The sequence below is a fragment of the Colossoma macropomum genome, unplaced genomic scaffold (genome assembly GCF_904425465.1).
Source record: "Colossoma macropomum unplaced genomic scaffold, Colossoma_macropomum, whole genome shotgun sequence".
NCBI lineage: Eukaryota > Metazoa > Chordata > Actinopteri > Characiformes > Serrasalmidae > Colossoma > Colossoma macropomum.
The window spans coordinates 2,256,552-2,284,116 of record NW_023494787.1 but is presented as its reverse complement, the minus strand read 5'-3'; the positions used below and the strand labels follow the sequence as shown (position 1 = coordinate 2,284,116).

The window sequence follows — 27,565 nt, the reverse complement described above, 5'->3', positions numbered from 1 at the left end:
AAGAGTTACCCTCAGACTATTCTCAGTCCAGCAGCGACACTGAGGTGTTTAAAAACTCCAGCAGCACTGCTGTGTCTGATCTACTCAGACCAGCGCAACACACACTAACATGCCATCATCACTGTGCTATCATTTACACTTTATTATGCTGCTTTATGGTGAGCAGAACTGCATATGCATATATCGGGAGGAGCTATAAATGTATAGAATAATCTTAATCTCTTAATCACTGAATTCAGGTGTTTTTCAGTCTCATTGCCACAGGTGTATAAAATCAAGCACCCAGCCATGCAGCCTGCCTTTACACACATTGGTGAAAGAATGGGTCTAAAGAGCTCAGTGAATTAGAGTGTGGTGCTGTAGTAAGATGCCACCGTTGCAACAAGTCAGTTCACAAAATATCTTCCCTCCCAGATATTCCATGATCAACTGTGAGTGGTATTGAAAAGTGGAGGAGTTTAGGAACCACAGCAACTCAGCCACAAAGTGTCAGACCACGTAAAGTTACAGAGCAGGTCTCCAAATGTTGAGAAGCATAGAGCATAAAAGACACCAACGCTCTGCTGATCAATAACTGCAGAGTTTAAACCTCCTCTGGCATCAACATCAGCACAGAAACTGCACCAGGAGCTTCATGGCTGGGTTTCCATGGTCGAGCAGCTGCATGCAGTCCTTACATCACCAAGCACAATGCCAAGCGTCAGACGGAGTGGAGTAAAGCGCCACCACTGGACTCTGGAGCAGTGGAAACGTATTCTGTGGAGAGACCAATCACGCTTCTCTATCTGTCAGTCTGATGGAGAGTCTGGGTTTGGCGAATGCCAGGAGAACGTTACCTGCCTGACTGCACTGTGTCAGCTGTAGAGTTTGGTGGAGGAGGGATGATGATATGGGGCTGTTTTTCTGGGGTTGATCTAGAACCCTTGGTTCCAGTGAAGGGAAATCTTAATGCTTCAGCACCAAGACATTTTGGGCAGTTGTACACTTCCAACTCTGTGGGAACAGTTTGGGGAAGAACCTTTCCTGTTCCAGCATGACTGAGCCCCAGTGCACAAAGCAGCTCCATAAAGGCCTGGCTGGGTGAGTTTGGTGTGGAAGAACCCCATTGAATACCTTTGGGATGAACTAGAACGGAGATTGTGAGCCAGGCCCTCTCGTCCAACATCAGTGTCTGGTCTGACCTCACAAATGCTCTTCTGGGTGAACAGACACACTCTCCAACATCTTGTAGAAGCTTTCCAGAAGAGTGGAAGCTGTTAGAGCTGCAAAGGGGGACCAACTCCATATTAATGCCCATAGATTTAGAATGGGATTCATAAAAGCTCCTGTAGGTGTGATGTGTAGGTGTCCCAATACTTTTGTCCATTTCCATTCATATTAAAGGCCAGAAATAGCTCTGTTGCATTTCCCCACCTTCCTGCAGCGCAGATGCAACCTTGGACCCCTGAAAGGCAGGTGGGCCGCCGTTGTTTGTGCTGTTGCTGAGTAAGTCTAACGGAGAGAGTGTTTTGGTTGCTGCCGTGTCTGTATGGAGCTGCTCTGTTCTCGCAGCCATTGTGCGCAGTGACGCGGCGAGGCGTCTGCAGCTCAGCCCCATTCAGCCTGCAGGAAGTGAGGCGAGCAAACACGGCGCTCTGCTGAACCCGGGGAAGAAAGAGAGGGAGAGAGAGAGCGGGGGGAAAAGGAGAGACAGATCATGGCGAGCGAATGAGCTCGTCTTTAAAAAAATCCAAATAATAGAGAATTCGCGGTGCTCGAATTTCGAACCGTCGAGCCGAGCTGGTTTTGTTGTTTCGCGCCTCCGCCGCCCGGGTAAGTCAAAGCAGCTTATTATTAATGTGCACAACGGTCACCATCACTGAGACCCGCCGCTCCGTTTTTCTCTCTTTTCTGTCTTTTTTTCTCTCCTTTTTGTGTGTTGATTCAAAGCTAACGCTAGCTAGCTGGCTGGCTAACGCTAAAACGGGTTAGCTCTTCCTATCCGCCAGCTTCTTGTTCGAACTCACCCGTTCCACCTTAAATGGTGCAGCAGTTACGTTCTGGCGCCGCAGGCACCTGAATGCAACTGCTGCACCATTTAAGGTGGAACGGGGAGATGCAAATAAGACGCTGGCGAATTAGAAGCCGACTTCGTCTTCGCGTGGGTTTTAGTCAGTTATCGTCTTGTTTCCAGCGATATTTTGTGAATGTTAACGTCTGTTTTCCTCTCAGCATCGCGGGGGTGGCGTTAGCCTTACCTTAGCGTAGCGTAGCTTAGCTTAGCAGGCATCGCTAACGTTACACCCACAAAAGCCTGCGATAAAAACAACATTTTGCGGCGCATTTGCTCACCCCTGACAGCCAAACAAGAAGCGAAAGCTCTGTTTATCTGCACATCGGTGCCATTTCTAGGTTTTATTTCGACCCAAAATCGTTTTTTCCGCTTGTTAAGTTAGCTACGCCGCTAGCTTAGCCTAACCTAGCCTTTCCCCTCAGATTCAGCGCAGACGTCGCCGATTTAGCGGCGTTTTTCCTCCGCTCCGCTCTCCCGCGCAATCTGCATCTTAATTTCGCGTATTAATTTGGCAGATTATTCCTGTTTTCTGCCCGTGTGCATCTGCTTTCTTCATTTTCTCCCATTTAAAAATCGGATAAGCGGTAACGGGTGTGGATCAGGCAGGCCAAGGTCACTCTTACACCGATTTCAGAGCGCAGTTAGCATCATTATGCACTATATTTTCCAACTTAAGCCCAATTTTGCTTAAAATTGCGGAAATTGTGCGCTCATTGCGCTGTTTGCGCCAGCGCACAGCCGCTAAGCGTGACTATTTTCCCGCAACCGCAGCGAAAAAAAAAACAAAACATCAGCTGAGAATAGCTGCTAGATATGCACGTTTAATGTATAATGAAGTTTAATGGGTTGTTATTAGGGGGTGGTGGCTTATTTAATTGATTTTTAATGCGGTGCCTATTAATAGTTGCAGTGTTTAGCCCACCAAATGTCTATTGAACAAATAAGAAAAGTAAACATTGCAGCTCAGCGCTTCCCCTCAGCATTAGAATCTCAGGCTTTCTCTCTCAGCGCCTTATTTCCGCTTTAATGTGACATTTTATTTTATTTACAGATTTTTGTTGCACTGTATTTAATTATATGGAAGCTAACGGGACTCAGGAGTGTGGCTGAAAAGGATTCAGTCAATGATAAGCAGTTAAAGAGGAGTTTTAAAACATTTTCCCCTTAACTCGGTGTGTGAGGTGTAATCAGAGTGATTCAGAGTGGTTTGGTGTGAAATGGTTCAGATGTCTTTACAGTGGTGGTGATAGGAACCAGGGGTCGCCATGACTACAACACAAATATAGACATTTTATTTACTATCCAAAACCACCAGTGAACCTACACGAGTCTTCTGAGTCTATATGGAATGTTGATGATGGAAAATAGTGGAAAATCTGAAATAATAAGTTTTCTTTGGGGACTATTTTGCCTCACAGTGCCCTGCATGTATCCCTCCACCATGAATGGAGTTTAAGTTCTCTAAACTATCATAAAACAGTGTCTCAGTCATCAGGCAGTGAATTCATAACCCTTTCATGTAGGAACTTTCTGTGAGGGAGCTTTTAGAGGTGGAAGTCTGGTTCCTATCACCACCACTGTGAACAGTTGAGAAGGTTTTGGCCTGAAATGTATTTCTAAATTACTTTCTTAGTAGATGGATACATACAAGGTGCTGTTAGGACAAAATAGTCCCCAAAGAAAACTTATTATTTCAGATTTTCCACTATTTTCCATCATCAACATTCCATATAGACTCAGAAGACTCGTGTAGGTTCACTGGTGGTTTTGGATAGTAAATAAAATGTCTATATTTGTGTTGTAGTCATGGCGACCCCTGGTTCCTATCACCACCACTGTAAAGACATCTGAACCATTTCATACCAAACCACTCTGTTTACATCCCAGTTTTTAAGTGTATCACTCTGATGATCTCAGAAAAATAGGAACATTTTATTAGGTGGCTCAGTCATGATTAGGTGGCCGGTTACTGAGTTTATCAGCTACTACTGTACTTATACAAACTAAATGCCCCTTTATTGCATATGACTGACCAATTATCCCAAAAATGGCCTTTGTTTATCTTCTGAGAAAATGTTTGGAAGGTAGTTTGATCTGCATCTTCCTCATTCAAGCACAGATTTTAGTTGCGTGGTGTCCAGAGACGCCACATCACCTCCAGGGCTTTATTCACCTTGTATTTCACTCTTTACTTCATTTGCAGACCATTGTATGTGTCTCTGTGAACTTTTCACCCTTTTACAGGCTTCATTATACACTTTCAGGTGTAGAATGGTCTTAAATTTCCAGGACACAGTCTCAGATTATACAGCGGATGATGGTGTGGAAGGTATTTGCTCTTTACTTTGGTCCACACAGTATGAAGTGTCAGCACGCAAAGACCTTTTTTCTGGATTTTTTTTTAACCACAAGACGAAATGCAACATGCGAACCTCGATATAATGTAAGGTTTTGTGCTGGGGGTTGGCCATATGGTATCAAGTATATGAAGTATGATATCATTATCATGTTATGTTGTGTCATAATATGCTTTCTTGAGCATATCGTGGATATGGTCAGTACCTAAACAACACTAAACTAAATAAGTTCATTATAAGGAGAGCCTAATTAGTCCTGTTTAGTTGAATAAAATCCATTGTATTCATAGTTTTGCATAGTATTTTAATAAATGTGGCTCTGGCGGAGCTTTTTCAACTGTTCCAACCGATTAGACCAAAACAAAAAGTAAATATCACGGTGCATATTGCATATCTTAAAATTTCTGAAGGTGTTGTGATGTTATTTTTTCCACTTCTGTTCTATAGCAATAAATAGTTTTTCCTAGAGCTGTACATCCAAGCCAAGAACCATTATTTTTAAGAGTGTATATGTAATGTATACGTTATCAAAGCAGTATTTTCTCCCATGAAGCTCGAGCTCATTTTACGAGTTCTGTAGACCGAGTTTTAGTAAAGTTTAAGCAACATTTCTGGTAGTATCTGTTATATTGTCGTCCCTCCCCCCTCAGAAAAAGCCAATTTCAAGCAACCTATAAATGAGCTGCACCTTCTAGAGCTGCGTATAACGTCCGGGCGAATGTAAACAACAGATGACGGAGGACGAGAGTGGAAATATTTTTGTGAAGCTGGACCCATCTGGCATTTCGCTGCGTGGATCTTGACAGACTTGATGAGGCTAACACATCCAGATGGTCTGGAAACGGAGACTGCAGGTCAGGCTGTGTAGCCTCGGGGTTTGTGAGGGGGGTTTTGTTTTCACACGATTGCTGCGGGACGCACAAACCCCCCACCCATTCCCGACTTTACTCCGAACGCTGCAGGTTGGACGTGTGCATGACGTAGGTGTCGTCACGTCAGGAACAGTGAGGTCGTTCGGCGAAACTCACATCGTCAGAAGGTTTAACTAAATCTTCACATAAACATCCAACAAACCACTTTCAGTTCCCTTAGGAACCGTTCAGTACCATGTGAACCATGTTTAAAGTTTAAATAACCTCCATATAATGTAAAGGTTTGTCCTACAAGCCAAGAATCGTTTATTTTTAAGAATGTAAATAATATAGATTATCCACACTCGGTCAGCTACACTCTTCAAAATATAGCATTCTTTGGAGAGACACAGTAGAAGAACCACTTCTGGTTCCTTAAAGAGCCTTTCAGTTACCTTTTTTAAAGTTTAAAGAACCTCCACATAATGTAGAAGTTATATTCCAGTGCAAGTTCTTTCTAGAACAGGACATCCCGGACAAGAACCTTTTATTTTTAAGAATGTAAATGCAAGTTTTCTGCTCTGTGTCTGTCGCCTGCGCTCTTAAAAATGAAGGGTTCTTTTGAGGGTTACCATAGAAGAGCCACTCACTTTCCTCAAGAACCTTTCAGTGGATAGTTTCTTGAAGAACCATGACTTGTGCGAGCTTGAAGAACCTTTGTAAAGATTATGTACCAATTAAACGGGGCATCCAAGACGCTTAAGAATGTAAAAGTAAAATAATCCACTCGATATCACCTAAAATAAAGTGTTCTTTGGGGCGTCCTTTTCTCAAAAGGTTCAAGTTCCATATAGAACCTTTAAATGGCTGTTTTCAGGAAGGCCTAAGAGAAGAACCTTTTTTAAGTTTAAAGAACCTCCACATAATGTAAAAGACATTCTAGTTAGAGGTTTTTCCTAGAACAAGACGTCTAAGACAAGAGCTGTTTATTTTGAAGAATGTAAACATAAATTATGCATAATATATTTCCTGCACTCTTAAAAATAAAGAGATCTTTGAAGTGGTTCCACAGTAGAGCCACTTTTGGTTCCCTAAAGAACCTTGGAAGATCCCAAAGAACTCTAAACTCCAAATAAAAAATTGTTGTATAGTAGATGCACGTTGATATAATAACAATAATAATAATAACAATAATGATAGTAGTAGCAATAGTAGTAATAAAACAAAATATTAGTTATAGTAATAATATTAGTTACTCTCAGTTTTGAAACCGTGAGATTTCAGCTTAAACTGCAACTTTAAACTTTAAACTCCTGTAGTCATTCATAAAAACCTTCCGGATAAGCGAATAAAAAGTGAAACAGTCAGGCGGCCGTCTCTGTCCGTGTTGTGGAGGCGTCAGGATGTGCGGTGGGTGACGAAAGTCCCAGAGATTTGATCTAGAATAACCTCGACTGCAGACTCGCTGTGAAGGAAGAGCCAGCACAGAGACTCACTGTCAGCCTTTCAGCTCTTTATCTCTTTTTTCTGAGTTTGAAATCGAGTTTTCAACATATAAACTGGCTCATCTTGAACAGGACAGAGCAGCACCTTTTCACAGGGAGGTGTTCCAGCTGTGCTTTAGGAGATATTGGAGGTGGGTGTTATTAAAGACTTGTAATGTATTCAAAATTAAAAATGAAAAAGCTTCTCTAATGTTTTTTGGTGCCTGTCCAGTATAGCAGTTAGTATGCGGCTACAAACAGACGATATATGCAATTTGTGGTCGATCCTAATTTGATGGGGATTAAAATAACAATAACTGATAATATCGACGGAGATCATATTATGTTTAAGATAAGATAGTCCTTTATTAGTCCCGCAACGGGGAAATTCACAGTGCTACAGCAGCAAAGGGAGAGCAAGACACTCAAGAAAAGAGCAACAAGAAGAGAATTAACGAAGTAATTAACCTTATTAATTACTTAACAAGGTTTACAGTTTGTTACTTCTTACTGTATAGACAATATATGTATATATAATACTAAAAGTGAAGAATAAGATAAAAATATAAACTCTATCCTTCCCAAAAATGAACAACAGTTATAAATAAATAAAAGCAAAAGTCTTTACAGTGTAAGGATATTTTACCCGAATTGCACATGAGGTACTGATTTATATCACGCATGGGATGGTGAGGAGTTAACAATATAAACATTATACATAGAAAAGCAAAAAATCTCTACACTATAGAGATATTTTAAAAATATTGCATATGGAGTGTTGATTTATATCGCACACAGGAAATGTTTTTTTTTTAATTTATTTATTTATTTTTTTAGATTTTAACTTTATAAGTTTTACTGACTGACGCCACTCAAAAGCAGCACTATATATGATAAATTTTGTAGCACTGGGGGTGTAGCTACCCAGAATTCTTTGCAGTTTTAAGCCCAATTCAGACGGGATGAGTTTTACATGAGGAGGTGGGTGATGTGATTATTACCACGGTTTCTCTGTGATTTTATTCCCGTCCGAATGAGCCACGTCAGTCATTTTTACAGACTGCGCTCCCACATCAGTAAAGATTCCAGCACCTCATATCTTCTATAAAATGAGCCGTAAAAATAACCACAGATTATATTAATCCTGTGCGAATCAACATGTCGATAAAGACACTCATATAACTCATAAAAGGAGTGTTCGAATTTTCCTGTCCCACCTTAAATGTGCGGCAGCTATTGTTATAACGCCTGAGGCGCCAAAGGCTGCGTTCACATTACCAGGCTGAAGTGGCACAGATCTGATTTTTTGCCCTAATGTAACTCAGATCTGATGCTTTCAGGGCTGTGTGGACACTAATCTGATCTTTTCAAAACCAACCTGAGCCACTTTCATACGTGGTCCTAGATCAGATACGTATCCGATTCCTGGCCATGCGACCTTAATGTGACACTCAGAAGTTAAAGCCTGTAAACGGTGGAAAAGCAGCTCATCTCACCTTTTTCTCCTCCGTCTCGCTCTAATAATGAAGCTGAGAGCTGATCAGAGTTAATTATCTTCAGCGAAGCTCGTTCTGCTCGTTAGTTTGTGCTGATGATGAACGTGATTCATTCACGTGACGTTACTGAGTAGGATGAGCTCATGAGGGTCATTTTAGGACGCCGGTTCATCACATTAATGACAGATTTGAATCGCTTACCTAAACGAGTGTGAACCATCCTGTCAGAGAGATCGGATTTGAGCAAAAAATCGGATTTGAGCAACGAGGCTTGTAATGTGAATGTAGTCAAAATGTAACTGCTGCACCATTTAAGGTGGAACGGGAAAATGAACAGTGACGCTATTGACACCTTCATTCTTTTAAGACAGAAAAGTAAATGGTTAGAATAAACAATATAATGGCTAAATAAAATTTTTTCTACTCCTTTCTGTGTGAAGGCAGCACCTAAATTGAGTAGCTGCTCCATCTCTGTCATTTAGACCCAGATTTCTTATCCTGTGCGAATCGCTCATAAACATTAGACGCCCTGAGGTAAACTGGCATCACCCCCTCCTCATGGAGCACTAATCCCATCCCAGTAGGGCTATATGGTTTTTGATTGCCTCTTATTTATTTTATCTTTATATTTTTACTTCATGTGTTTTGTGTTATGATTGTAAAGATGTGGTTTGTATTATACGTGTGTTTATTTGAACTATAAAATTGTTGTGTTCTCCAATTCAGTTTGTATTTACTGTGAAATAGCGCCTGTTTACACCTTGCATTAAAATGCGCTTTCTGTGTTCAGATCAAAACCACTTGACTGCCATGTGTGAACACCCCCAGCCGGCATTGTAAGTGGATTTGGATCAGATCATTTAAACCACATTTGGAGGTTTAGAGACGGGGCTTCACCCCATTTGATTCACTTCATTTGGAACAGAATCCGTTTTTGTCATCTGTATACAGTTATGTGAGAGAACGAGCAACGATAAAGGCGTCCAAGCCGAGCTTGTCGACTCGTAATGGGGGTGAAAGGCAAACCAAGTGGAAATATCACCTGTTGATCCGCTGTTTGTGCAGGAAAAGTGCAGTCAGATCTCATCTGGAGACACTGGTGACACTGTTTTAGGGAAAAGTCTAAATGGGCTCTGGCTGAAGTTTATCCAGACATGAAACACATGCTAATGCGAGGCGTAAACAGGCTCTTAGTTAAACAGGTGGGACTCATATCGGGTTCCCCAGCGGAACAACTGTTTAAGGTTTTGACCTAGAATTTGAACCCCAGCGATGCCGTCTCCACAAAAGTCAATAATCATTGGTGTCATTAGTGATATTTTCGCTGATATCGTTAAAACCGTGAGTCAGAATCAGACGATATTATCAGTCAGCCGATATATTGGTTGGCCTCTACACACTTAACAATGGTTCTTCAGGGGTTCTTTTTCAAAAGGCAGGGGTTCTATATAGAAACATAAACACTCACAGAACTATTTCATGCTTAAATGGTTCTTTGCATGGTGAAACGGTTAAACATGTATCTGGTTCTATATAGAACCTTTTTGAACATGGTTCTATATAGCGCTATAAAGGGTTCAAGCTTGATATTGTAACAGCAGAGCCCTTTTTGGTGCTATGTAGAACCATATGCAACAAATTTGCCATCAATCTGAAGTACAATTTCACCATGCAAAGAAGCACTGAAGCGTGAATTGGTTCTATATAGAAACATTGCCTTTACTGAAGAACGCTTATGCACTACAGACTTTAAATAAGTAACATCAGATGTGTAGTAAAGAGATTTTTTGCTGCGTTTTGTAATATTCTGATTATAAAAGTGCACCATAACAGATCATCCTCTGTTTGAAGATGTCCATCAGAACTATGGTTGCTATGATTTCCACTACATTTGTTATTACGCGGTAATAAAATGTGTAGCCTATTTGAAAGGGTTAGTAAATCTTGAATGTCTCTTGAATAACCAAATGATATATTTCTCTAATTTTTACTGATTTTAAAGTGCTGCAATCAGTGCTAAGTCTTCCTCATTCCCTCAAAAATATTTGTACTTCAAAGATGCATCATTTACCACAAAATCAACAGTATCACAGTTTTCTCGCACTATTCTTCCTTTAGAAACCTTCAGGTTTTTGGCCTCTGTTCCAACTCTGGCTTTAACTGTGAGCTGACACATGTGCTGTGTTCCTTCTGAGCTTTCTGACAAACCACAGGTGTTCACGCAGGTGCTCACGCAGCAAAATGGTGAGGCAGCAACAAGGACCCAGCAAGGACGATGGTTTGAGAAACTATGCTTTAAATGAACTAATATATTAATTGATTAGATTCTTTCTCATTTGTTATAACTCAGTTGATTTGATTGCTCATGTGTTCACATTAATTGGAAAAGATTTATGAAATGAATTCAGTGCGAGTGGAAATATAAGTAATGATTTATTTGTCAGGTACATTTAGAGGGAATTAAATGGGTGAAAATGTTTTACATGTCTTTCTGTTAAAATGGTCATATTAATGCACTGAGCTCTTTATAAAAGCGCTCAGCTTTAGTTAAGGCTCTTCCTGTGAGTAATACGCTGTGGGACCACTGGGATCAATGTTTATACTGATCCATAAGAGTCTCCTGTTGTATCTTAATGGTAATGATATCAACACAGCTGTTAAGCTAGGTAGGTAAACAGCTGTTCTGCTGAATGTATCATTGATGTCTAACCTGCTAGTATAGTCGAATTATGGAACGGAGCAGAGGAGCAGCTATTGGAACGGAGTAGCAGGGCTCCAGTGAAGTGTCAGAGAGTTATAATGTACAGGTACTATATGTCTGCTGCAAAAGAGCTTCATAAATGGAGCGTGGAAAACGCCCTGACAGCGAGGGACAGCCAGCCCAGCTAGCTTGACAGCTGAGTTAACGGGTTCAGCTTGGAGATTATCTGGAAATGTCACTCGGAGACACTGTGTTGAGGTCCAGTGAGTCACTGCAAAGACGGGAGATGTCCTGTTCTACGTTACTGAAGACCTAATTAATTGATTCTTAATTAATATTCAAGCATCTATGGTTAGCTTTATTACTTTTCATTCTAGCCGCTTACAATCATGGGTGCATCTTTGGGGCGACGACACTGAAGAACCACTTTTAATTCTGTAGACTGTAAATATTCAAAGGATTCTTGGTTAGAACCATAATAATGCGGATCATAAAATTCTAAGTTGTTAAAATTGAAAGTTTAAGGCCCAGTCCCATTTCTACTTTTTACCCCTACCCCTTGTTTTTGAGTGTCTCCTTGCCCCTTGGGTAGTGGTTGAAATCTTCCTCTGAAATGGGACCCTCAAATAAAAAGAGCATCACTTCATTAACAGCTACCAGCGCTGCTCTGTAGGTGACGCTGCCAGTCTGCAGTGACAGCAGAGGAGGGTAGAGTTCAGCTCCTCACTGCTGGGCTTTAGTTACATTTAGGGCATCATATGATCTTCAAAGAGGGGGGCAATTATTTATTATCACCCACCCCTAATTCTTCAGTCATATGAAGCTGAAGTCAGATATTCACCAGATTCTTGTTCGAATATTCCCGTTCCACCTTAAATGGAGCAGCAGTTACATTCTGGCGCTTCAGGCGTCAGAACTGCTGGACTATTTAAGGTGGAACGGGAAAATTAGCTAGCTAGCTACCGAGACATTAGTTAGCATAGTATTAGTGAACTATTATTATTATTATTATTATTATTATTGTTATATATTTTTTTAAATTTATTTTTAATAATATTTTTTAATGCTTGTTTTGAAGAAAATACATTGAAACAACATTAAACTAATATAATATGATGATTATCGTAATTTGATGAAGACAGTTCTCACATTTGTGGGTTTCTTTGGTCTCTTGTGCTCCATCTTACCGGTTTTTCTTTTTTTTCTCATAACTCTCCGTTTGGAGGGTCATGTAGCCCCAACACTTCGCCCTACTTGTCTATCTCAACAAGAATCAGGACACCCTACCCCTAGACAAGAACGCGCAAAACAGAGGGCTGAGGGCTAAGTGGTAGGGGCGAGGGGTGAAATGGGACCGGGCCAAAAAAAAAAGTCCACATTTTAGATATTTTGCAAAAGAGTTCTTCCAGAAAACCAACTGAAAGTTCTGTAGGGAACCTAAAGTGGTTCTCTTGTTGCGTTGCTCCAAAGAACCTCCAAAGCTACCACCAGCTGGAAGTTCCCGAAACGACTGAGCGATTGAACGAGTGCTTGGTGGGGCAAGTGATGGACGTGGTTACAAGTGCTGCTGCAATTAAATAAAGTTTGTAATCAGTGTTTTTATTCATGATACAATAAAGAATTTCTGTCTTGTTTCTAGCTGTTGGTCCAGTCCTGCAGTGCTCAACGAATGTTTGCAAATGAATTGTTGAATGTTTGCAGATTAAAACATGTTGCATTATTCTTTTCATCTTACAGTATGTCCATTTATTCTAACTACATATAATGCATACTACAGAAAACGGTGCCTTTGACGTCATTTTGTCTCTTCTAAAGTAGGAGCTTCAAGATCTGTGATGCGTGGTGTCGAACCCCAGTGATTTGACATGGATTGTGCGTGTGGGTTTGAGGAGAAAGTTAAAAAGTAAGAAATTTAGTAAGTTAGTAAGTAATGTATGTAAATAAAATTCTGTTGTTTGGCTTTCTGGTGCATTTGGACACTTAATTGTCAAAATTCTAAGTTAAATTGCTATATTTTTGCCTATGTTTATTTAAATGACTGTGAAAGGACAGCGTTTAAGACACACAAGACAATTTTTAATGTGTAGCTAGTCTTTTTTCTGGATATGTTTGATAGTGTTTATTAACCATTCCCACTCTCACAATCTTAATCTTACAATATTGTTACATATTGAAGATAAGCTAAATTACAGTTATGGTTAAAATTATTATGTCTGTAGAAACAAAATGAAACGTAAAATACTTTAAAAGGACTGAAACAAGGCTAAAATTTAATGGTGTTTTCTTGTAGATGTTCAGTGTTTATGGTGTATCCTGGTGAACTTACTAGCTTAATTATATCATGAGCCATGTGAAACGTCATGAATCAGATGAGCTACATTTGATTACCTATTTGATTCAGGTCAATGATGGTTTCTGTTATCGAATATTATAGTACTGCTTGTTGATGTCGGTAAGTTCCGTAAAATAATGTTTGATGTCTCTCTCTTTTATATCTTCTCAGCTCCCATCTGGTGCCCCGCATCTGTCCAGACGCTCTCTGAACCGCTGTGACCGAGTGGATTTGAAAGGCTGATTGGAGAGAATATCTGCCTCCCAGGTAAAATGGCTGATACCACAGAAGCAGAGAGCTGAGCATCACACATTGCCCCCCCTTTCTTCTATGTTCGAGGATCATTTTATGTGGACATTTCCCCCTTCCATTTCAATTTTCTCATCATGGCTATGCATGATATGAATCGTGCAAAGGGTTTCCCTTGCAAAGAATGCGACATGATATGCCCAAGTACAACTAGCCTCCTGGAGCACATGAAAGCCCACTATCACCAAGAGGGAAGTGGCAGATTTGAATGTGAACAGTGTGGACGCATTTTCAAACATGCCAGTAGCTTGGCGTCACATAAAAAGTCCCACGAAATGGGTTCGTTCCAGTGCCCAGTGTGCACCAGAACACTGCCCAATGCAGTAGCACTGAAGAACCACCTCCGCATTCACACTCTGTCTCCTAGTGCACAAGCTGAAGAGGAGAATGAGGATGGTGTTGATGAAGATAGGGATTATGGTTTAGCACAAGATCTTTCTGACACAGGTTTCCGGGGCCACCTGAACAGCAGCGGAATGATGCCGGGACATGACCACGACAAGCAGAAATCGCCGGGAGCCGAAGATGCTTGGGACAGACCGTTCAAGTGTGACCAGTGTGACAGGACCTACCGGCACCACGGCAGCTTGGTCAACCACAAGAAGTCTCATCAGGAAGGCACTTACAAGTGCTCCGTCTGTTACAAACAGTTTAGCAACCTGGCAGCCCTGAACGCCCATGAGCGCACCCATTCAAAGTTTAAACCCCCTGGAATGTCCTTGGGGAGCCTGTTGCCTGAGACGTCGTCTGAGCCTCGCCCCCCTGCCCCCCAAACGGATGACATTGCAGCTTGCTTTTGCCATCTGTGCCAGGTTTCCTTGCCCAATAAGACTGACTTTCAGGAGCACATTCTGTTGCACAATGCAGCGTCCTCTTCACTGGGGCTGACGCGTAGTTTCCCAGGGATAGTGCCACATAATCTCAGCACTGTCCGTTCCTCAGCAGTCAATCCCTACACCCCTGCACTTGGGGACCCTCTTCCACTTCCCCCCTTACCTGACAAACGTTACGATCAGATGCTAGGGCCTCCAGTCAGTAACGCTATTTACACCTGTGCATACTGTGGGTCTGGACATCCTGACTTGGAGAGCCTCAAAATTCACTACCTGACCCACGAACCTCACCCAACCACGCATGCTCAAGAGGGTCCCTCTATTCTGAATTCCGATGGCCTAGGGTCCAACTCCCAACCATCTGTGTCCTCACCCAGTGGAGAGTCCCGATCCCAGCTGCAGTCGTCATCTATTGATGACGTCGACCGCAGGTTCAAGTGTCAAGAATGTGGGAAAAGCTATCGACACGCTGGAAGTCTTGTCAACCACAAGCGCTGCCATCAGACCGGGCATTACCAGTGCACCATTTGCTGCAAGGAGTATCCTCACCTTGCGGCCCTCCAGAGTCACCTGCGCAGTCACAAAACTCGGCCAAACTCCCAGGGCCTAAATTCAGAAGGCGACTGGCTGTCATCTGAGCCAATAACAGGACTAGAGTCCCAGCAAAGCTTTGTGCATTCTCAGGATCAAGAGAATGGCACCACGACTCCCATCTCGCTCCCTGGTAATCTTGGTGACGCAGCCCATTTTGTTTCCGATGGCGGCCATAGCAGTGGCCTGGATTCACTAGAGTTCCATGACCGGTTTGATGGCTCGCTTGCTCAGGGCAACTCTGGACACTCCCCTCTTCCGCAAAACCATCGGCAGGCAGACAGGCACATGTGCTCTGAGCAGAGCAATATGTCTAATGGTTACATCGGCGGCATGAGCTTCCACAGTTCAGGGGCTGCCTCTTTGCCATCAGGTAGCGCCAACCTCAAAGAAAGCAGCCGCCAGCGACGTGGACAAGACCAGCATTACGGAGGAGGAGGCGGCGGCCAGGGAAGCAGCAAGAGAGTGGAGAGCAAAGATGATGACGGAGAAGTCTACCAGTGCACGGTCTGCGGGAATCACTATGCTAGCCTTCGGGCTCTGCGTAGCCACCTGCGCAGCCATGGTGTAAACCAAGGTGCAGGGCCTTCCTCTGCCCTCTCGCCCATAGGTGAGCAAGAGTGGAGGAGGCGGCAAGAAGGTAGTCATTCTGGTCTACTAATCTGTTCTACCTGCGGCCAGAATTTTACCAGAAAGCAGGACCTGCTCAATCACCAGCTGGTCCATGGACCTCACCGGCCAGACGGATCTGCACAGGGCTTGGGGGGCAACAGCTCTAATGCTAATGGCAAAATGGATGGAAGGAACCACATTTGCGTTGACTGTGGCATGTTCTTTGCAGATCGCCATCACCTGATCACTCACCTGTGTCCAGGGAAGGCAAGAGGTGGAGCCCTGAACAAAAACATGAATGGAGCCAAAGGGATGACTGGTGGTGCTGGGACCAGCAGTGGTGTCGACCACCGGCAGATGGCCGATGACCGTCCCCACAGGTGTGACCAGTGCGGTAGAGGTTACAGGCATCCTTGCTCCCTTCTCAACCACAAGAAATCACACAAGACTGGGGTCTTCCGCTGCCTTGTCTGCCAAAAACGCTACTACAACCTGCTGGCTCTCAAGAACCACCAGAGGACTCATTTTGACTTAAAGAGGTTAGCCAGCATTGCATGTGCCCTATTATACTTTAACTGTGTAGTTCTCTTTGCATACTTTGACTGTGTATGTATTATGAGTTCCCCACTTGTGATTATCCAGGTCATCACTGAAAAAAATAGATTTGAATCAAATTGTGAGTGTTAAAACAATGTGTACAACTCATATTTCCATTAAAAGAAGATGAGGGCAACACACTTAGTCAGTCATTTTCTCTTTCTCACGCACACATGCGCACACACAAACACTGAATCTGTATTTCATAACATTTGTCCCATTTGAGCTTTTGTGTAGTCATCTCTGTATGTATAAGTTCTTCATGCTGTGTACTGCATTTTTTGTTTGGTTTTATTTGTTTGCTTTTTGTTTTTTTGTTACAGATGATTTTGACGTTGCTTTCTCATCTTTTCTACTTTTGTGTGTTTTTTTTTTTCTCTGTTGCAGGCACAAGTGTGAGGAGTGTGGGAAAGCCTTCAAGATCCAGAAACAGCTGATCAATCACCTACGTCTGCACGAAGAGCACAGAGCCAAGACTGGGGTCCGTGACCAGCGTGTCCAAAGCATGAACCAACACAACGGTGCATGCTATGAGGGGGGGCCATCCCAGATGCAGCCCATGAGGATGGGGGACCCCAAGATGCAAAACCCTCAAATGGCCCCCAGTTACGGCCAACCTCAAGGCTACAAGAAACCGTATGCTGGGGCAAGGGCACAGCAAGTGGACGATGGCAGCGGCCGGCGACCCTTTGCCTGCGACCAGTGTGGACGCACTTACCGTCATGCCGGCAGTTTGGCAAACCACAAGAACCTGCACAAGATTGGCGAGTATCACTGCAACATGTGTAACTCCACCTATCCAAACCGACTGGCCATGAAGAACCACCTCCGCATGCATTTCGCTCTGAAGAAGTACTCCTGCACCGACTGCGGCCGGGGCTTCAGGAACCAGAGGCAGCTTGAAACGCACACCGCCAACCAGCTGTGCAAAGACCTTCCGGGCCCCAGCGTGCCACCCCCACCACCTCCCAGTATGTACGAGTGCAACGGATGCTCAGATCGTTTCTCAACCACGACTGAGCTAGCCTCGCACAACTGCAGTGCCCAGCTCCCTTCCTCTTCGGCATGTTCTTCTTCGGCCTCTCTGAACAGCTCCAGCTTGAGCATGGATGCCGGTGACCAAGGATCCCCCGAGCGCGAGGAGCGACCCTTCACCTGCGACCTCTGTGGCTGCTCCTACAAGCATGCCAGCAGCCTGCTGAACCACAAGAACACGCACAAGACTGGGAACTTCAGCTGCTCCTACTGCGACAAGCCCTACACCAACTACATGGCGCTACGCAACCATATGCGCATCCACACGCAGAAGAAGCGCCACATCTGCTCCACCTGCGGGAAGGCCTTCCGGCTGGCGCGCTTCCTCCGCAACCACCAGAGGGTCCACGAGGAGGGCCACACTCGCTTCGGCTGCCCCACCTGCGGGAAGAGCTTCCAGGGTCGGTCTGGACTGGCCAGGCACCGCTGCGGGGACAACCAGGTAGGCAACGAGGGCAGGAGGAAGGCCACTTCAAGCACAAGAGAGGGAGAAGAGTGCCGGTTCACGTGAGTTTACGTCTGTTGTTCGTGATTCTTGAAGTGAACTAGTAAAGATCACAGGTTTCTACATGTCTATTACAGGTATATGATCTCCAATCCGGCTTCCTCGGGACCATTCGCGTGCCGGAATTCGGATTTTTCTGAAGTTTGGACAGTATGATTAGTGGAGACCAGATAAGTTACCCCATTTTGCTTTCAGTTAGCATTATACTCTAGAATTTTTAGGTTACCATGAATTTAATAGGTAAACTATGTACTGTATAGTTAGATGTGTTTGTTTTGTGTTTACAGTAAAGGTGGGTGTCTCATTGAATCCCTTCTAAATGATGTCTTATTGAATGTCTGTTGTTATTGCACTTCTAGCCTTCTTAGCACTGATGTTCTGTTATTTAATTGACTGCTGGAGGGAAATGAGACTTGATATTGATTTGGTGGTCCCAGGCATTACAGTTGGCCTGTCAGTGACCAGCAGACCTTGTCATGGGACTAAATGTGTTCGTATGTGCACAATTATCCCTAAATCTCAACATTTAGTACTTTCTTCATGCAAGTTTTACTTCCTGTAAAGTCTGACATATTGAGAAACATACTAATGCACATTCTGTGACTGTTCTACTAACACCGAAGGCTTTTAAAGTAAAAATATCACTCATTTGTAGTATTGTTTCAGGCTGACCTGTTCAGTTTTGACCAGGTTTGTGCTCAAAAGGCTGCAACAAAACTTTAGGTTAGCCAAGCATATTTTGGCAGTAGCTAAATTGACGGAGTCTGCCTTGTCAGCACCTAAAAGAATGGGTTTATTCTGACTAATGTTGATAATTGCATTTAAATGAATCCATTCAGTGTAGCACATTTTGCTAGTTCTCTTGTCCAACTTGGGACAGTTTATGTTATGGCAGCTGGATTCAAGATCATATACCTGTACTTACCTCTCCATCTAGCCATTCCTTAATTTAGTCAATCGTGCAGTGTTAGGTTGCATACATTTAGATTAATCTAGGTCACTAATAAGACACTGCCTGAAAAGAAGACAGAGATTTATTGTACCTTATTTTTGTGTCTCCACAGATGTGAGCAGTGTGGCCGTTCCTACCGGCATGCCAGCTCTCTCCTGAACCACAAAAACACCCACACAGTTGGCATCTACCATTGCGCCGTGTGCCTCAAGACCTACTCCAACCTGCTCGCCCTCAAGAACCACCGCCGCATTCATTCGGAGACGCGGAGGCACCGCTGCCCCGAATGCGGCAAGGCCTTCCGCGTCTCCTCGCAACTCCAGAACCACCGCCGTGTGCACCAGAAGGAGCGGGAGTTTGCCTGTACAATGTGCCAGCGGAGCTTCCCCAGCCAGTCCAGCTTCCGGTTGCACTTGGAAATGCAGCACGGACGAGGCCACAAATCCTCGCATCATCACCACCACCACCATCATCAGCAGCAGCAGCAGCAACAGCAGCATCATCATCCGGCGGTTTCGTCTGGAAGCTCTGACTTGGGCTGGGGCTCGGGACTCGATCTAACTTTGATGCAGGCGCAGGGACTGGACCCGAACGGCTCCAGCCGCTCCTCCGGCCACCAGCAGCACCACCACCAGCAGCAGCAGGCCCGCAGCGAAACGGGCCGCAAAGCGCACGTCTGCGACCAGTGCGGGCGCGGCTACAGGCACGCCAGCTCCTTGCTGAACCACAAGAACAGCCACAAGGCGGGCACCTACTTCTGCAACTCCTGCCAGAAGGAATTCTCCAACCTGATGGCGTACAAAAACCACAGACGCATCCACACAGAGCCCAAGCGCTACCAGTGCCCGGACTGCGGCAAAGCTTTCCGCGTCTCTACTCAGCTCATCTGTCACCGGCGCATTCACACCAAGGAGAAGCCCTTCTCGTGCCAGCAGTGCGATAAGCGCTTCTCCAGCAAGTCCAACCTGCGTCACCACCAGAAGGTCCACTGGAACAGCTCGGCGCCCACCAGCACCATCTCCATGGGCGCCGCCAACTTCTTGGGTATGCCCTCGGGGCCCTTTATATAAAGTTAGTGGTGGGAGTTTGGGGAAGAAGGACTTGTTTTTTGTTATGGAGATTAATGCCAAGGTTTCTGGAGGTGCCAAAAATATCCCTTGCCCCCATCCTCCTCTCACTCCATCTGTAGTTACCGTAGTGTATGAGTTGCGGCTGTGAGGTTTTCCTCTTCTGTTTTCCTGTTCTGTTGTTTTCGTTGAGCAGGTTGTCGTCTAGGTTTAGAGGACTACCCCTCCATCTCTCCCCGTACGTTCCTGGAGACACTGAATAAAACGAGGACACGGACCATTATGTCATTTAAGACAGTCTTAGGCTGACATGGCACACAAGCCACTCACCTCCATTCATTTTAAACACTGCAGCTGACCTTACTTGCATTCTTTCGTCACTTGATTTACCTGGTTTACCTGGGAGGTGCTTGGGCGCCCGCCCTCCGTTCTTGAACCCAAGGTGATTGTTTGCTCAGCGTAGTAACTGTTTGAAGACTTACTGTTTTAAACTCGGTCGAACTTGAACTCTGGCTTGATGGAGGACTACATTTCACATTGGACTGTCGATAGGTCAGATACTTTTTCCGTTAGCAGGGTCAGTATTGAGGGAGAGATCACTGTAGGTTTAGCTGAGGTCATTGAATCGGACCCCATCGATTGACCCTCAGTGCCTAGGTCACTTTGTTTGGTTTATTTAGGTCTTGTTCTTTGTTCAGCCCAAATTAGACACTTCTGAGTGGTTTATTCACTGTGCATTGTGCTTTATTCATTATCTGCATTAATGCACTATTTCTTATGTTAAACTCACTAATAATTGCATTGTTAGTTGTAATACTGCACAATAAACACTCTTGTTAAGACATTATTGAGCAAATTATTGATTTCTGTAGTTATAAATTATTGGAAACTTTAGTGCTTTTTGGCATCTACTGGAACTTGAAATAGTGACGTGTTAGATGTGTATTAGTTCTAGCGTAATAAACTCAAATAAAACTCAATTTGATTTCTAGACTGTATAGGAAAAGCTGCCGATTATCAAATGCACACTAATGTGTGAATTTAGGTGATAATTAATAACTCAATATTTTGCATAACAATGTCTTAACAGAGTTTTGTGTATTGTGCATCATTATTATTAACTAATAATGCAGTTATTAGCGATTTTCACATAACAGACCTCCAGTTAGGTTTCAGTGAATAAACCATCGGGCTTCACTGGACAAAGACCTTAATAAACCTCCATATCGCTGTTGTTGTAAGAAAACCTCGTATCTCCAAAATGGTAACTTTACAGGAGGAAGAAACCCCCCCCCCAAGTCATTTTGGGTCATTTCTTTTGGTCCATTCATCATGAAATTTACAGACAATGTAAAGAGCAGCAGACATTTTCAAATCATATTAAAAACTGAAAAACGTCAAAAATGGAGATACGAGATTTTCTTCCGACAGCAGCGATATGTAAGTTCCTTACAGTAAAGAGTTTCCGGTCAGGGTATTGAGGCATCTGTACTCGTGTTAAAAATCCGAACTCATCCACCATCCCATCTCCATCGCCCCTTGGTCACCTTAAAACATTCAGTATGTTCTATATTATACAAATAAATCATATTCACTGACTTTCAAATTCCAAAAACAAAAAAAAAATTGAAAAAACAAGATTGAGCAGCCTGTATGTGTAGGATGTAGATCTGACAGTATATAGTTCGTATTTTTGAGAACTGACTGCAGTCACCATGTTGTGTAGAACTCTCAAGGGTGTCTTCTTTTCTCGGTTCTCCCTTCTGATGTTCTAATTTGTTTCTAACTTGTGTGTCTCTTGCAGCACGAAGATGAGCTTCAAACCTTATTATTCTGCAGATGACAGCAGCGTTGCGCTGTATGGGTTCACTTCTTTGCGGCATCGTTTTTTTTTATTTTTTTTTTATGCGCGTTCCCTCCTGTACGTTTTGAAGACGCCGCTCATTTTCGATCACCGCGCCTGAGTAGCTAGTGTATAGATACAGTAGGTTGTGCTTCGAGGAGACAAAAAAAAAGAAAAAACAAGCAAAAGAAAAAGCAAAACAGGGGAAAAAAATTGTATATTGATAGGCTTGTACTGGCATTTGGTTTTACCTTGTATTGTATCGTACTTCTGACTGTATTATTTACAGGAAGACTTTTATAAACGGAAAAAAAGGATCACTGTAGTATGCATTTTATTTATATTAACCCTTGTAACCGAAGACGCTAGATTTAGGACCTCCCCGCCGTAGGAGCTCTGTTCCAGACACTTCCTTGCTTCTCTCTTTTCGTTTTGACCGATGAATCCTTCATATATGATTGACATGGAGTCGAGGATGTGACAGGACTCCTGAAGAACACTCGTTACAGTGACTGTAATCTCCATATTTCACTTTTCTTTTGTTATTTTATGCTTTTAAAACCTTGTACAATAGACAGGGAGCTGTACTATGTGTGATTTTGTTTTTTTTTTTTTTTTCCGATTGCAGTACGATGAGTGTAAAGATATCACTGTATTGTTATGCCTTCCTCACGTGATGTCGTGAAAAGTCCCGCCCCCTTCCCACGTCAAGATTGGATGTGCCTCTGTCTCATGCTATTAAGCTCACACCATTTTAAGGGATGATTTTTGTGAACATTACAATCACTTAGGCAAACTTATTTTAACTTTTTTTTTCTTTTTATTATGGTATCCCTTGTATTTATTAGTATCCTTTTTTTATTTAAATGCATTTGACTATTTCAAGCTCATTGAACCTATATTACCAGGGAGCACTGGTGCTAGTAAGTCCATTCTATTTTGAGTGAAAGTGAAGTTGTAAGGAAAAGTGATATGACTAGAGCACAGGAAGATTGTGTATATATATACATATATATATATATACATGTTCCTATAACCTGCAATTAGGGTGGAAAAAAAAAGCTAAAGTATATAACAAACTAGGTGCATTAATTTGGGAAGGATTGACTTTGAACGAATATAAGAATTATTATGTAAGTTTAACCTTTTCTTTTCCCTCTTTCATGCATATATATGTACTGCTGACTATACACTTTTTTTAAACTACATTTTGATAATTCATTTCCTAACAGAACTTGTTTGGATTATAACCTTAATGCTCTCAAGTAATGAAAATAAATAGCTGAAAAACAAAAAACATGCATATCTGTTCGTGATTGTGAGTGTATAGTTTATGGGGTTCTGCACAGCTTTACTAAACACAGGTCTCTATCCTTGCTCTCTAGGGCTCGACCGATGTATCGGTTGGACGATAATATGGAACGATACTTGTGACCTGCGCTTTTATTGGTGTATATATTGGGGTTTGTTTATTCGGTTGTGACATTAAATGCGTATATATGTCCTCAATAGTCCGATCGTAATTGGATTTCTGCAGTTATCTGATTATTCAAATGGTCATGTAAACACCATACTCCGATCTAGAAATCCGATTAAGAAATCTGGATTTTAGCTCAGTAATCAGATTTCTCGGTGCATGTGAACTCTTACTCTGATTTCTTTCGGATTTCTCAGTCAGAGCACGCGCGAGATCATATGGCGGTACCACAAATAAGCAAGCAGTGCCGCCGCAAGACGCAGCAAAACACTTTTGGAGCGACACTGAAACCAAAAACGAAATGAAGGATTTAAATATTTTTCATCTTCTAGATGATTTAAGTTCATATTTTCAGGTAAAGGAGCTCGATGTTTAAAAACGACGCGGCATGAAGTTTGTGGCTGGTTGTAAAGCAGAAATCCGATTACTGTCTGACTCATGTAGACCTGGAGTTTCCCCATTATCTGATTACTCAAGAGCATGTAAATGTGTTGATCAGATTAGTGACAAAATCTGATTTTCTGCAGTTATCAGATTATTAAGTGCATGTAAACACACTCAGTGTTGAGATTCAAACCTGTGTCCTCCTGGCGAGAGGGCAGAACCTCAAACGCCTTTTCGTCTGAAGAACCTAATACGGGTCCTCCTGTTTGAAATAGGACTGTAACACAGATTGACCTGAAAAATCTGAACACAAAACATATTTAAAATTAAAAATAATCAAACCTCACCTTTAGCATGAAGACCTCTTTACACCAGAGCTGGGAACTGTGCCACAAGCTCAAGATAGATTCCCTGTTCTTGCCATATTGTGTAATTTAGGCCCTTAAAGGAGAATCCAGTTTTTCAACATCTCTGTAGAATTCAGTGTGAGGTGTAAACAGAGATTCAGAGTGGTTTGGTGTGAAATGGTTCAGATGTCTTTACAGTGGTGGTGATAGGAACCAGGGGTCGCCATGACTACAACACAAATATAGACATTTTATTTACTATCCAGAACCACCAGTGAACCTACACGAGTCTTCTTTCATGTAGTAACCTTCTGTGAGGGAGCTTTTAGAGGTGGACGTCTGGTTCCTATCACCACCACTGTGAACAGTTCTGACTCAGTAAGTTTCTCTAGAACGGAGCGTTTCATACCAAACCACTCTGAACGATTTGCATCTCAAGTCCACACTTTAGTTATGTAAAATTTTTTGAAAAATTGGTGTTTTCAGATGTTTATTAAAAGTGAGCTCCGAGCTCAACTGTCTAATAAAAGCTGAACTGAGCTCCACAGTTTAGAAGCAGAGTAACTGAAAGAGTCTCTCCACGTTTTCTGTGTTTTACTGAAGGAGTTCAGAAGGTCAGAATCTGCAGATCTGAGATCATGCATTGGAACAAAATGTGTTTATGCACCGATCAGGCATAACATTCTGACCACCTCCTTGTTTGTACACTCATTGTCCATTTTATCAGCTCCACTTACTATATAGGTGCACTTTAGTTCTACAGTTACAGACTGTAGTCCATCTGTTTCTCTGATACTTTGTTAGCCCCCTTTTACCCTGTTCTTCAGTGGTCAGGACCCCCATGGACCCTCACAGAGCAGGTACTATTTGGGTGGTGATCATTCTCAGCACTGCAGTAACACTGACGTGGTGGTGGTGTGTTAGTGTGTGTTGTGCTGGTTTGAGTGGATCAGACACAGCAGTGCTGCTGGAGTTTTTAAACACTGTGTCCACTCACTGTCCACTCTATTAGACACTCCTACCTTGTCGGTCCACCCTGTAGATGTAAAGTCAGAGACGATAGCTCATCTGCTGCTGCAGTTTGTGTTGGTCATCCTCTAGTCCTTCATCAGTGGTCACAGGACGCTGCCCACAGGACGCTGTTGGCTGGATGTTTTTGGTTGGTGGACTATTCTCAGTCCAGCAGTGACACTGAGGTGTTTAAAAACTCCAGCAGCACTGCTGTGTCTGATCTACTCAGACCAGCGCAACACACACTAACACACCACCACCACGTCAGTGTTACTGCAGTGCTGAGAATGATCACCACCCAAATAGTACCTGCTCTGTGAGGGTCCATGGGGGTCCTGACCACTGAAGAACAGGGTAAAAGGGGGCTAACAAAGTATCAGAGAAACAGATGGACTACAGTCTGTAACTGTAGAACTACAAAGTGCACCTATATAGTAAGTGGAGCTGATAAAATGGACAATGAGCGTAGAAACAAGGAGGTGGTCATAATGTTATGTCTGATCGGTGTGTGTCTGTTATGTCTAGCTGTGTGGAGTTAGTTCATGTTCTTAGCAGTGTGTCTGCTCCATGCTGTTTGCTCAGCCTCTTCCATTGCTGTGTTTGGTTACCTGTGCATGCACAGCAGCCTTCTTTTGGGTGGTACTTTGGAGGTGGGGAAGCTCCTGGAAGCTCTACTCATTCAAATTTTCAAGCAAAGTCTGCTCTCAGTTTGATTTACTGCCACTTTAAAGCCCCTCGGCATCAGTATGTTTAAATGGTGAACTCCTGGATGTTTTATTATGGCTGTACTAGTAAAGTTCACATTTTTCACATTTACCGTTAAAACAGACTTTCTCAGTGCGGCGCAGCGTAGCAGCCTAGTTTTGTACGTTGCAAATGAGCTTAGACCAGTCACGGTCCGATATACTAAAATATGCTAATGAGAGGATTAAGAGAAGCATCCGGAAACATACAGCTACAGAACAAATCTGCGCTTATGTAAAATTTAAATTATGAAAATCTATAATCGTATAAACTGTCAAATATGCACACTTAAAAAAAGATGGTTCAAGGGTTCTCTAGTGAAGGCAGTGGTTCTATTTAGAACCGTTTCTGGTTTAAATGGTTCTTCATATTGTTGGAGAATGTGTTGTATATATTTCTATATAGCATCAAAAAGGGTTCTGCTGTTAGGATGTCAATAGAAGAACCCTTTTCAAAAAGGTTCTATATAGGTGTACAACACATTCTCCATCCATATGAAGAACCGTTTCACCATGCAAAGAACCATTTAAGCATGAAATGGTTCTATACAGGGATCATGGTTCTAAACAGAACCACTGCCTTCACTGAAGAACCATGTTTTCTAAGTGTGTAGTGTACAGCTGTACTTGAGGCAGGTAGCGTTCTACTGCAGTAGCTTAGCATGCTAACAGCTTTCCACCACAGTACTGGTTCAGTCAGCTCACTGAGGTAAGTTTGGAGAATAAAGTAAACTAAACCCAGATAGCAGACAGTTTTGGGCCGATTCTGTATTCCCTATGTGAGTGTTAGTTGACTACCGGGTAGATGTCAAGCATGTGGACCAGAATAGGGCCAGATCCTGGGCAGCTTTATACCATTTTGCCTCGTGTCTACATTTGTGGGACAGTTCTGGTGTGAATATTGTGGACCAACAATGTTGTTGGGCCAGATTGGGACCAGATTTGGGCCATATACTACAGTTCTACTCGCTTTACAGTGTGTGGGCCAGATCTGGGATGAGGACCCAGCCATATACTGGGCCAGAACAAACCAAGGATGTGGCCCACAAGTGAGCCAGACCCATTTTGCTAACTGGGAACCAGCAGCAGTTCAATTCAAGCCAAAGTTCATTTATATAGCGCTTTTTACAACAGGGGCTGCACTGAGGCGAGTTTAGAGGATAAAGACTCAAATCTGAGCGAGTAAATCTGTGTTTCCGTGTGTGGAGCTGTTAGCTTAAGCTACTTTTAACTCGGTATATTTGTTAGCAACAGAGGCTAGCGTTAGCTTAGCAAGAAGGCTAAGCTAACAGCAGTTCCAGCTCAATGACGCTTCACTCAGGGGAGTTTAGAGAATAAAGACTTAAATCTGAGCGAGTAAACCTGTGTTTTTGTGTGGAGCTGTGAATTTAAACCATTTCTAATTCTATATCTTTGTTAGCGAGTGGTTAGCTTAGCAAGAGCATTAAACCAGCAGCAGTTCAAGTCCAGTCAAAGTTTATTTATGTAGCGCTTTTTACAGCAGGTGTCGTCACAAAGCAGCTTTACAGAAAAACCCGGGTCCGAGCCCCCATGAGCGTCGCCAATGGTGACAGTGGCAGGAAAAACGCTCTAAGAGTAATAAACCTTCTGAAGAACCAAGACTCAAAAGGGGAACCCATCCTCCTCTGGACCACACCGGGTGGCAAAACAATAACACACGAAGAGCAGTATGAACAGCTCACTGAGGGGAGTTTAGAGGATAAAGACTCAAATCTGAGCAGGTAAATCTGTGTTTTTGTGTGTGGAGCTGTTAGCTTAAGCTTTCCCTGATAGTAAGAGGATAGGGGGCCACTGTCGGCCCGCTGATGGCAGAGCTGGTGGTCCACTGGCGTTTTGCTCAGCATTTTCCAGGCGGCCCACAGGTGTTTAATCAGAGTATGAGACAAAATTCCACTTATCACTCATTTCCCACTCACAGTCCAATTTACTGATTTTCCTTCCTCCTTTCTTTAGTTATACTTTGT

The 27,565-nt window shown here is 43.0% G+C and overlaps 1 protein-coding gene across 7 annotated transcripts; it reads left to right on the top strand.

The window, feature by feature from the left end:
- Positions 1-1,526: 1,526 nt before the first annotated feature.
- On the top strand, positions 1,527-22,046 carry si:dkey-89b17.4 (zinc finger protein 646). Of its 7 annotated transcripts, XM_036565827.1 has the most exons (7): positions 1,529-1,812; positions 12,758-12,845; positions 13,446-13,541; positions 14,031-16,158; positions 16,604-17,758; positions 18,821-19,752; positions 21,580-22,046. In XM_036565827.1, the coding sequence occupies exons 4-7, from the start codon at positions 14,060-14,062 to the stop codon at positions 21,588-21,590; spliced, it is 4,197 nt and encodes a 1,398-aa protein (XP_036421720.1). In that variant the 5' UTR covers positions 1,529-1,812; positions 12,758-12,845; positions 13,446-13,541; positions 14,031-14,059; the 3' UTR covers positions 21,591-22,046. The 7 variants fall into 7 exon arrangements, with proteins under 7 accessions (XP_036421719.1, XP_036421716.1, XP_036421720.1 ...); XM_036565823.1 differs by having other exon boundaries at positions 1,528-1,812; positions 12,761-12,845; positions 18,821-22,046; XM_036565822.1 differs by having other exon boundaries at positions 18,821-22,046.
- Positions 22,047-27,565: the final 5,519 nt, after the last annotated feature.